A 13,024-nucleotide genomic window follows, 5' to 3' on the forward strand; every position below is an offset into this window, starting at 1 on the left:
TCCAAATATTTTAAATTACCAATTTTGGAAATGAATTGTTTTAGTTTAACGTACCAGTGGGATGAGCATTTCCGATTTTGGGAAATTTTATTGGAGTGAAGCTCCTGTTTACTCAACTTAGCTGTTTGATTATCCGGATAGTTCTCCGAGATTCCTGAATCGTTTTAAACCAAATTTGAGTTGAATTCTTTTCAGTTTAGCGTCTCTTTCAGCATCGAAGCTATATGAGACATGGACCTACAGCTTAACGTGGGATCCGAACCACATCAGCTCTCGTCGGGAATCGGACGCGGTTCTTTAAGCAAATTTGAAATGGTGATTCGAGAGCGCATGCTATGTGTCGTAAGGTATCGCAAGTCGAGATCAGACAAACGATTGAGGAATAATCACCGAAAAACGGAATACCCATAGACTTAACATCGAAAAAGCATTTGGCGTGCAAATTCTCGTTGTAAAGAATGTAAAATGCAATTTTCAGCATTAGCAATAGGGCGAAGTATTTTCGTTTTGTTCTGCAAACACAATTTTTCAAAGCGAAGCTGCTCTTCAGTTGATGTAGACATTCGTTTGGCAGAGATACCTGAACGGTTTCTTAGCTATATTTGACATGGTAATTTGACAGCACGCAATGAATGTTATTAGGCGTCGCATGTCCCGATTGGACATACCAGTAAGGAATAATCACCAAAAAACGTTAATAACCAATAAAGGTCGATATGTGTGTTTGTGCTACCATAAATTCTCTCTGGTAAATTACACTACACTGCTAATACATCGTTTGAAGGTATGCTGCTCTTAAATAATGCGGTGTGGGTCATCCTATTTGTGCAAGTGTGATCTGAGTTACACGTTGTACATTAATAAAGAAATTCAACCATTTCTCAGGAATGAGAGAGAAAATATGAGGGTTAAAGATGGCTGTCAATTAATGTGCTTGAATGTTTCTGATATCATTGGAGGAATGAGAACATAGGAAGGTATAATCTTCAAAAGCCCCACACCCACAATGTTGTAGATATATTGCGTACTCAATTGGCCTTAATACTAAATTGCTATTCCTTAATAATTGATATTCATGTAGATTTTTAAAAATATTTTTCAATTAGCCTCTTCGTGAATGTTAATACCTACCTCAAATACTTATGTTTTACAACCACTGAAAATAATGTTTAAATATTATTTAAATCCATCAACATATATTATTTAAATATAATATTATTTAAATATTATTTAAATCCGGTCGTGTATTGCTTTCAAAGTTAATGACATTTTGAAAGAAAATTTACAAAGATAGACCACAATTCAAGGTTAAAAAAAATACAAACAACTTAACCCTTGGATGCATATGTGGGGTCTCTTGGACCCCAAGTCGTTTTTTCATGCTTCACATCTCCCTTGTCATATGACACAGGAAATCCAAATTTGATGACTTTTATTCCTACAATATTTTCTTCTTTCGTGTAAAAGCATTTCTCAAATTTCTTTCAAATTTCTGGAAAATAATCGATTTTAATCAATACCCTCATTTTTCATGCAGTTAAGGGTTAAACAACTTACATGTTTTTTTCTTTATTGAATACTTTAAATGTTTAAAAACAAATTGTTTCAGGCCATCAACAATATTTATAAACAGATTTTTTATTGACAAAACTAAGTTCTGTCAATACACAGTATGGTTACAAATATTACTAATAGTCTAAAATAATTTGTTTCCAAATCTTTAAATTTATGTTCAATAAAGGAATAAAACATGTAAGTTATTCAATTTTCTTTTTCCTTGAACTGTGATCTTCCTTTATTTGTAAATTTTCTTTCAAAATGTCATCAACTTTGAAAGCAACGCGCGAAGCATTTTCATCATTTTTCGGCATACTCTAAGGTAAATATATAAAGAGCATCGAACAAAATTGAATAAAAATTATGTTCGTAATAATATGTAAGAATATGTATGGATAATATTTTTAAAAATGGTTTTATTCTGTTGTTAAAGGATTATTTACCATAGAATGCCTTAATAATTGGAGCAAAAATATGTCCAAAAGCTATTTGTGGATTGGATACGAAAACAGTAGCAAACCCATGAGTATGGCACCGAATCAAAATTTTACACAACTTTATAGAAATGCTAAGATTATAATATCATCTAATCGAATGTTGATTTTTCACTCCACAAAGGTAAGCATATCGTCAATATAAAACAAAAATTTACTTGTAAAATGTTCTTTGTCTTATTGTTGCATGAAAGAAGGAAAAAAATCAAATTTCTCTGATAATTTTATTGAAGCAAATGTAATCAATTCACTAAGTTGAAAAAAAAATAATGTGCTAGCATTATTTTCTTTCAGAGCCTGACACTAAAAATAATACAAAATTTATCATTTTTCATTTGCTTGTTTATTCATAAGTGAAAGAAGATAATTAGATGCAACTTAACCACAATCATAGATAATGTTATTCTACAACAGAAAATATGATGATCCTGTAGAATTTTCAGTGTTGCCATCCATAGAAATTATAGTGTTGCCAGAATAACAATTCCCCCCAAAATCTAAGTTAAGGCAGCAACTAGAGGAACGAACTCAACTGCATTTGATTACGTATCATATTGTTTTGGTATCCTATGAACTACTTTTTAAACAAGATTATTATTTAATTTTAATAACTGTATCTTAAAACTATTTTGTTTATTACAAACTAAATACAACTAAGCAGTTCACAGGATTCCAACACAATATGATGAATAAAAACAAGAAAAAATGGTAAATGTTGTATTATTTTTAGTATGTCAGGCCCTTAAAATAAAATTTCAAATATTTTGGTAAACTATTCATGGACGCATCGACGGAGGTCTATCAGGCCCGGACGCCAACAAAAATATTCCTAACAACATACATTTGTATATACAATTTCTTAATGAAACTATACTTGTTTGACAGGGGAATGATTGATGTAGCATGAAATTTGATCTTACATTTTATATCTACTTTCTCTCTCTTATGAAAAAAATCTAGATCTATCATTTTTCTGAAAATATAGGTGGAAGTATTTTACAATTACTTATTGTCTTATTTTATAAATAAACACTAAATTAATAATTGTACAGTACGGCACAAAATAATTTCCATGAAAAATTCCAAAAGGGGTACTTCGCTCTTGGGGTTGAGTTTTCTTCGATACAGTTTTCCGAAACCGACTATTATATTTTTGTTTATATTTCGTAAATAAATTTTTCCGTAATAACTACAGCATGATATGATTCAATTGAAGAAGTGAGAGCGAGATAGTTTAGTACGGTAGCCCGTATCCTTTATTCGCCATGCGTTAGAAACCTATTCCCTCCCTTTTCTTTTAGCATGAAACATTTCTAAAAGTCTTAACTGTGATGGTTACCAAGTGTAATTGAACATCTTCCTAGGAAAATGAGACAATTAGCTTTTGATATTTCATTTTATCTAAATATTAAAATGCTAGGTTTATATGCTTGTGGTCAAGAAAAGTTTAAATGCTTGTGGACGTTTATACAGGGTGGTGCACTTAAAAGTACACCGCATCCCCTTTGAATGCGATTGCAATATTTCGACTTCTGAAATTGAGTAAACAGCTACAACAATAGACAGTTTATGCAATTATTGATTATTTCTTCAACGCTCGATAATATACAACAACCGACATACAAGAATTATCGATTGTTAGCATTTTTCTTAGCATTCTTGAATAACAGCAATGATGATTTGTTAGACCCCTTCCATTACGTCATAAGTAATGAAGCATGGTATCATCTTTCCGGTCATGTGAATTCACAGAACACGAGGTACTGAGCAACGCAGAATCCTAACATTGTTAGTCAGCAACCACTTCATGACGAAAAAATCGACGTTTGGTGCGGTGTAATAGGAACGCGCGTCATTGCACCAATATTTTTTTCAACACGGTTCTATATATGGAAGTTTTTTATGCATTTTGAGCTCAACTCACTGAATATGAAACACAATATCGCTTCTTCTAGCAAAATGAGACAATATGCCACACTTCTATGGTATCTCTGGAACTTGTCCATGATGCCTTCTCTGAGGACGAAGTGTTGGCAAAATTTTTTGGCCACTACGTTCGCCGAATCTAATAACATGTGATTTCTTCCTGTGGGGACATCAAAGAACAAGGTCTATGAAACTAATCCACACACAATACAGGAACTGAAAGACAACATTAGCCACTAAGTTGCCGCCATCGAGATCCGAGCTTTACGCCGCGAGTATTTGAATATGTTTACACGTGCAAAGCAGTGTATTGATTTCACAGGAGGGTCACTTTACACCTTCTATAAATATATTTTTCACTATAAAATAACAGACAAATTCTGACCAAAGCATATATTAGCTAATAAATAATAGCGTTACAGTTTCGGCAAGTTAATTGGCCGAAACTGTAACGCTATTATTTATTAGTAAATATATGCTTTGGTCAGAATTTGTCTGTTATTTTATACAAAAAGTTCCAAAGCTAGAATGAGTGGCACTCATACTGTTCACTGTTGTATTTTCTCTATATTTTTCATTGTAAATAAATGGTAAGTTCATTTCAACTCTTCGTTACTGTAATTTCTATGCATTTCCTTTATTCTGACATGGGCTACTTTTATCTGCGCCCCATTGTATGTTTGTGGCGAATTATTTTGACAATGATATCTCGGTAACCACAAGCTCTAGAAAGATGCCGTTTTCACTGATTGATTGTAAGTTTGTGTAGATTGTTAAGTTCTAATTGAATATTTTAAGAAAATGGACGTTATTTCTTTATTATATTTTTGGGGGGTAATCTGGAAGTATTGAAATTTTAAAAAGAAAAATAATATCCGACTAGTTATACATCCCAACACCACACATTTATATATGGGGTTAGTATATCCGGCGTTTGTTTCCTGGTCAAATGATCATGAAAAACGAAGAATAACCATTTCCCCAGTCTAACATGAATCTTTATTTTTTTAAGTGTTTTGTCCAGTGAACACCATATATCACTAACATTATAGTTAATTGTGTATGTAATGTATTTGCTTATTACATACTGCACGCACGAAGAAAGAGAACACTCATCATACATGAATCAGAAACTCCAACCGGAAGTAGACTCAAATCTTGCAAACGGTGCGAGATATTGACAAAATAATCGCAAAAAAAAAAAATCTCCCGTTTATGATATTCCTTGCCGATTTTTATCAAGACGTTCTTCACTTGTGTCTGTAAAGGGACGTGTACAGATGTTGTGAGGAATGACAAGGAGATTCCTGCTCATATGTTAATGATGGGGTGTGTATAGAGCGCAAGTTCAGATAGTGTAATTAAAAAAAAAAAAAACTGCTACGTCCATTTTGCCGCAAATGACATAAGATTTTCTTTACTACAGTACCTAAACGTCAAAAAGGTACTAGTCCTTTTTTCTTTTTAACTTCAAGCCCTGTAATCCTGACAGAAAGTGTCGTTTTGGATATGGAACACACTTCACAGGTAGATTTTTTTTGTTTTACTAAAATGTTGAGCATTATATTTTTCTAATTTCATTACACATTGAAGTGTTTTTTTTTCTTTCTTTAATCATATTGTTCTTATTTTGAATATTCAAATTTGTTTACGGATAATATATATAGCGAGAGCAGCTATTTTGGTAACTGTGAAATTGTACCAGAAAATTAGTAAATTTATTAATGCTATCTTCTTGAGCAATCAGAATATATCAATTCTAAAATGTAATGTACTTATCATTTATTTTTTTAAAATATATTTTCTTGTAGTAGTCAATCCAGGGTTTATTCAATATTTAAAACAGTTTTGATGTACTGGGCTCGCATAAATGATTCATTCACTTTGAAAAGGCTATATTTTCTAAAATATTACACATACACCCATGAAAGATATATGAAAAGAACCACAAACTGACCAAGTTTATACACCCTCTGCTATGTGCTCCTTTGGTGACACGACACATGTCCAGACGATAATCAAGCTCATTCCATACATTTTGTAGCATAATCCTGTCAATTGTTGGCACTGCACCACTGATGAGTTCTTTCAGCTCGACTAAAGACTGCGGTGGTAAGGGTGCGTAAACAAGGTTCTTAACTACCCCCACAGGAAATCGCAAGGCGTGAAATCAGGTGATTTGGGAGGCCAGATGCTTTTCTCTTTACACAAGCAACCAAAGTCCTTGAATTGCTGATACCACCGCAAAATCCTTTGCTTACATGGCGACTCTTTTCCACACTCTCTTCTGAAAGCGCGTTGCACAGCTATAACAGACGAACATCTGGCATATTTAAGCACACAATTTTTTTTTCTTGCTTTCCCTCCATTTTCGACTGGTACTAACATCGTACTCCAACACTGCCACACCCGATCGGAAAGATAATGGACTCGTGCTGCCACACAAAGTTTGTGATTCTTTTCATATATCTTTCATCGGTATACGTGTAACACTTTTGAAAATATGGCTTTTTTCAAAACAAATGAATCATTTACGCTAGTCCTGTACATATTTCAGGGAGAAAATGGTGTATTGAAATTCTCTAATCTTACGTTTATCCTTTCATATGAAATAAACATTACTAATCTTAAAATTATTTTCATAACTCTCATGTACCTTTGCACATTTGTACTAAAATCCCTCACTATTCAATTGTACCGGTCCTAAAACAATCTTTCAAGCTAACAACATTTTGTTTACGTTTTCTCTACAGAAGTCACCGCGCTCCAGTTCGCACGTAAATCAAGCAGACCAATCGTTGGACATAACTAATACCATTTCCTTGGCAAGTGATCCGGATGCGAGTATGTTATTTTCAGAGCTAAATGTTTCTTCATTGTATGATATGTTTAGTGAATTGAAAGCGCCGTCAAAAGTCGTCGGCTTATATGCTGTCGATAATGGAGAAGGATTATTAGAAGTATTTCCTATGGTTGACTATAGTGATGATTTGGTTACAAAAGATGATATACCTAACTTCCAAAGCTCACATCTTAATGTTACCGCCATAGAGGTACGTTCTTTTCAGTATTAATATTAATGAAAAATGTAACACGTTAAAATTAAAAATGACAATTTTCATTATGAGAATTACCTTCAATTGTAATGGGTAAAATTAAGCGCATAGGAAAAACTAATAATTAATAAAAATAAAGTCATGAAGTTTGGGAACTAATAAAAATTATGTACTTTTTAATATAATTTTTTGTATGTCTATTATTAGCTCTAGGAGCACATTTTTTTTTAAATATATGTATATAGTGTATGAACAAATGGGTTCTTGCAGCGTATCTATTTCACATTGTTTTCGAGAAAAATTATAACTATTAATTTTGGGTCATTACGAGTATTTTTAACCATATCAATTAAAAATTAACAGAAAATTTAACTGATTAATTTAATCGTTATTTTCTTAAACGCTTTAATTACAATCTTGTACAAATGTTTATGTAATAATATTTATGAACAAGATGAAAAGTAACTTTTAGGATATTATATATATTATACTCTATTTACGAGACTTAGCTAGGAAAAAGAGGAGCATTTTGGTCTGGAAAACAAACGACAAATATGGCTACCCTGTTGGCCTAGTGGTTAACGCCCGTTCCTTTGGTTCACGGGATCCTGAATTCACTTCTCGATTGGAAAGCCTTGAAAAATTTGAATGCCTTACAGTGGTTCAGAATCCTCCTTAAATTTTAGGTCCACTTTTAATATAGCCGTAGTCAGAAGCAAATCTAGAAGGTAAAAACTCGGGGGAGGGGCAGTCAGAACTCAGACCATGATAGGTATATCATGAGTTTACTATAAACTTTAAAAATGTATATAAATAATAGTTTAAATTAATTTTTCCACTCAAAACACTGAGGGGGTTCTAGCTCCCGACCCCAGACTAGATCCGCCACTAGCTGTGGTGCTGGAAAGGACGTTAAACACCATTTCAACCAACAAACGACAAATGATAGATTTATAGTACAGAACTCCGATTTTTAAACATTCAAGTACTTAGTATAATTTTGATTTGACTCTCAGTTTAGCGTCCCTTTCAGCAGCGAGGCTATATGAGACCTGAACCTACCGCTTAAAGTGGGTTCCGAACCACATGAGCTCTTTCCGGCAATCCGGGTCTCCCACGCCAAAGATGCTTACTCTAAACGCTTAGCCAGGAGTGAGCTCCGCTACCAGTGTTTCTATACTGTTATTATACTCTATTATAGCCAATGTCTTTTAACTACAGGGCTACATCACAATGCCTTTGAGTTCATCAACAGTGAGAAAGTACGTTTTGGATATTAGGATCATTGATTGTGTCATGCAGCATATTCCACCTACAATCTACAACTAGTGTAGTCAATTTAGGAATATTATGGCTAAATCTAGCCATTTTCATATGTCGATTAGTTAAGATAAAATTTGGTTTGGCTATTAACTGTGATTTTAGCCAATTCTACATCCAAAATTGCCAATTTCTAGCCATTTGCTCTTGGCAACAGTTAAATTTGGTTTACACTCAAAATTTCTATTAGAAAAATAAATTGAAAAGAAGCTTATTTGTTTTCTAATTCTCCTGCTTGCAGCAGCATTTGAAATCTTAGAAATGAAGCCTTTCTGTTTAACGTCACACGATTATGGCTTCTCTAGGTTAACGGAGAAGGATGACTAAAGCAAGTAAATGATAACGGATAAATCGGTGCAATGAGAATGTGGAAGGAAATGGAAGTACCACGATAAAACTCACGGACACGTTGTTGTCAACCACATACTTACTTGGACGGGAATCAAACCAGGAACCTCACCCACCAGAGGAGAGCGTCCTACCACTGAGCCACGGTGCCCTCTGCAGCAGTACTTACATTGCCATTTCAGTATTTTACTTCTACATTCTCGGCTATGCGTCATGGTCTCACGGCAAATCGTTGTACCGGATTTCACCAGTGACATATTTTGTGGGCTACCGGGCCTAGAATATTACAAAATAAAGTTATTATAATATAAACTAATTTACTTTGTATATAATAATTTTATACTTTAGTATCTTCTTTCAATGATACAATTTTATGGGAATTTTATGTATTTAGAAACATTCACATGTTTCTTTGCCGGCAATCTGTTTCGTATTCGTGAGATAGTATTCGACATCGCAACACAGCAGAAACCTCTACTCGTTACTAGCTTCAGCAAGAATCGTGTAACTATGAGTGCATTCTTCTTCGCTCCACCTACACCCGTAGAGTACGAACGGCCTGCCAGGTAGAACCAGTTACCTCGAGGGAAATCGGTTTCTTGGGCGTGAACGAAGAGTAAAGGAAAGTTTGGGGTCTCTGGAAACGAGGGACATATAAAACCTCGTCCCGTAGCGGTTTGCGTCAATACTTTTCAAACCATGACCCTTGACGTACCATATTGTTTACAAGAGGCGTTCAAGTTTTAAAAAATACTATAACTGAGTGCAAACATAATGGATTTCTTTCCATTTGGAATGATACGGAAACTGCAAGGTTTTCGGACAGTACAACAAATTGCCATTAAAACAAAGGAAAGGAAATGATAAAGTTTACTACAAACAACTATATTATGGCATACTAAATTGAGTGTATGTGGAAATTAATGATAGGCTTTCTGAATATGCTTTAATTCACAGGTCTTTTGGACAACGGTAAATTTCAGAACAACTGTCAATGCCAGTATCCTGATATGACAGAGATATACATTTTTCTGGCGGACTCTGTACATATGGACACACCGTATATTAATTTCTCATTTCTTCAGGATGGCACTGATTAATGTTTACACTAGTCTACTATCTACATTAAACGTGATGTTTCCGAAAACAATCTTAAAATATGTTATAAGGATTAAGTTTCATAATTTGTAGATAACGTTTGTAATATTTACCTTACATGCGTACAGAACGTTAAACTAAAAGAAAAACTGACATATGTTTAATATTACCATTAAGTCTTCTCAAACATTTATTAAAAAAAATATTATCTATTGTATAAAATTGCTCATTTATTCTCTTTCGAACAGAATCCTCCATTTGTCGTACTTGTTTCCAGAGTAGAATTATCAGGATTTCTTGGTGACGTATGGGAAGCACTTTCTGAGCTACTGAATTTCACGTAAGTAAATTGTCGGGAAATGGGGCCGGCCCCCCTAAATTTTTGCTGGCCCCCTCTAAAAATTTTCACGGTAGGCCTGCAAATAAACTATAATATGGTGATGAACTATAATATTTTTGGTCCCCCCCCCTAACTTCCACCGGGCCACCCCTACATTTTCGGGCTGGCTACGGGCCTGCATACCTGCGTATTGAAGAGAGATACCCTACTGACGTCATTGCCTGTTCTACAAGAGGATGCGTGCCTCCTACAGGGTGTTTCGTTTCAATACGCAGGTATGTACCACTAATTCAATATTTAATATTGGTAGGGTATTGGCTTTCATTTATCAATAAATAGTGTAACGTGTAAGTGCTTTGATATAGTAAGATATAATATCATGCACGATTAAAATATAAATGAGGAAAATGGGTGATTTTTTCCTCACGTAAAATTAATATCACGTTCGAATAAATTGATTAAAAGGCTTGATTAAATTGATATCAAAATCTTAAATTAATTGATGTAAAAATTATGGTAAACATATAATTTCAACCCTTTATGATATAACATCCGTACAATACTATAACATTTGAATTTAACCCGTTAAAGCCTTAATTGAAGAGATATCAAAAAGTTTTGATGAGAATGTGTTACATTGCTACTGATATTCACGTAATTTGAAGGCGTGAAATTCAATCTATAAACAAATAATAAAAAATCAGTAAATATGTATTACAACCTTCTCGACAATTACGTTTCTAAAAGGGAAAAGAGGGATAATTTTTACAATGGTCAAATTTCCGATCTAATATTCATTTAAACTTTGTACTTCTATTTAAACGTTATTGCACAGTAAAAAATGGTTGTGTTAATTCAACTCAATTTTAACACAGGGCAGTGGTTCCAGCGTGACTACCACTATGCAGTGTTAGTTCAACACATACCCGCGGTATTCGCGTTTAAGACAGGTGGTGTGTTACGTCTTTAACACACAACCGGTGTTGAGCCATGCCGTAAGCGTTAATGAACCACAAAATTACTCCCCCGAAATATGTTAAATTGCCTATATGCGTAATGTGTTTACATTATGTTGAGTCTAAAAAAAAACACTTTAAACAAGTAAAACAAATGTACTCCTGTGGCGGGGGGGGGGGGCACGAACCACCAGCCTTTCAATTACTAGCCGCGTGCTCTTCCGACTTGGCCACGGAGGTAATGAAGAAACTGTCGCTTGTAGAGGGATAAATTGTTGGGGTCTTTTGAATTTGGCTAATCAGAGTGCTCCTTTAAGCCGCGTATATTCGACGATAACCGTTCGGGATAAGATAAAATCAGCTCTCCATGTAGACTTAATTTTATAACAAAATGACGACTGTTTATTTACTTTATTTTATATAATTCTTCCATATTCACTTTCAAATGATCGGCGAAAGTTGCCATCTAATAAAGTTGATGCGTTTGTTGCTTCTAGTACACAATCGCTTAGAAAAAGAAGCAATAAATGCATCAAATGTGGGAGATGAATTTAGAACACCTAAATGGCACATGCCTAGCACATCTTGTGCTGTTAGGGTTTCTTCAGAAACACTATGTAAAACAATTGAAAACACATCGCGCGGTTTGCATTTTGAAATTTTGCGTATACCTTGATTTGTTTAAGTATTTCTTTCTACTGTGTTTGTCTGTAGCTTCAATTCATAAGCCTTTATAATTAGATGGGCATCATATTTGGGAATCACGCAGGAAACAACACCGAAGATTCTACACTTGTGTTAATTTAATACACAGGCTGTGTGTCATTTCAACTACCGGCATTTGACACACAACTCCAAATGGAGAGTGAGTTGTTCTAACCACTTGTGTGTGTTATATTTTAACACAATCGTGTTAACACATAGACATGTCGTTGAAATAACACAACGATTTTTTTGCAGTGTGGACACTTCTATTTGTTCTATTATAGGCATTCATCGTTTGCTTTAGCAAAGTGTTTAAATGAACATCCAACAATCGAACCCTATTTGGGGGGCCCAGGAAGTCGTTTGGGAGACGGCAGCCTCCATTTGCTCCCTCTCCCCTTTTGGATACACCCCTGCCATTGAGTAATGGAGAAACTCGTCTCAATTGAACGGTGAAAGTTTGACAAAATCCAGAATGTGAGATCATGTTCATGACTTAATGCGACACCACTGTAAGGTGTGCATTCAAGCAAGAAGGTAAACGTTTTTCATATTTCCTGTAGGACTATGTGTTCTCTTACCATTATGTAGATATTCTTTCGTAACTCGGAAACAAACATTTCCCAAGATATGCTCATTTTTATTTCTTGTCTACCCGTGACGAACACACTGCCAAATTTATACTGTCCATTTTTAGACACTATATATAAGATTTAAATGTAAATGAGGATTTTCATAGATGTTTGAGCCATTTGCTTGACGTTTCTCCTATTTTTACGCTAATTCTATCTATGATCACGAGAATGAGTTGTGCTAAAGTTTAAACATTTCAACTTTGACCTAAAAAATGTATGTCATAATTACTACACTCATAAAATTGGTAACCTTTAGTTTAGTTTCTTACAAATAACAATCCGAATACATTTTCATGGAGCTAAATACAACCATGAAAATTTGGTTTACTAATGCCTTGTTTCATTCTTACATGACAGATGGAGTTTGCAGCAACCCGAATCGAAAGTGTTTGGCCATCCAGTGATGGGAAATGATTGGAACGGTATGATTGGAGAATTAGTAGCTGGTAAGGCAGATGTTGCTCTGGGATGCTTTGTCTTCACGAAGAAAAGAGCGGGAATAGTCGAGTTTTCAGCGCCTGTCTCCTACTTGAGGTAAGTATACTACAAATAGCCTAGTACAGTGTTCCTCAAAGTGTGGGTCGCGACC

The 13,024-nt window shown here is 34.5% G+C and overlaps 1 protein-coding gene across 1 annotated transcript in view; it reads left to right on the forward strand.

Moving 5' to 3' along the window:
* LOC145685765 (glutamate receptor ionotropic, kainate 5-like) overlaps window positions 1-13,024 on the forward strand; it is a 59,897-nt gene that overhangs the window by 6,441 nt on the left and 40,432 nt on the right. Inside the window, exons 2-5 of the mRNA XM_081758283.1 lie at window positions 1,991-2,175; window positions 6,731-7,030; window positions 10,048-10,139; window positions 12,793-12,969. Of these exons, the coding sequence (XP_081614409.1) occupies window positions 2,032-2,175; window positions 6,731-7,030; window positions 10,048-10,139; window positions 12,793-12,969 (713 nt within the window). The 5' untranslated portion in view covers window positions 1,991-2,031. The remainder of the gene's footprint in view (window positions 1-1,990; window positions 2,176-6,730; window positions 7,031-10,047; window positions 10,140-12,792; window positions 12,970-13,024) is intronic.

This window comes from Thermobia domestica, chromosome 5 (genome assembly GCF_964235325.1).
Source record: "Thermobia domestica chromosome 5, izTheDome1.hap1.1, whole genome shotgun sequence".
In the NCBI taxonomy this organism is placed as follows: Eukaryota; Metazoa; Arthropoda; class Insecta; order Zygentoma; family Lepismatidae; genus Thermobia; species Thermobia domestica.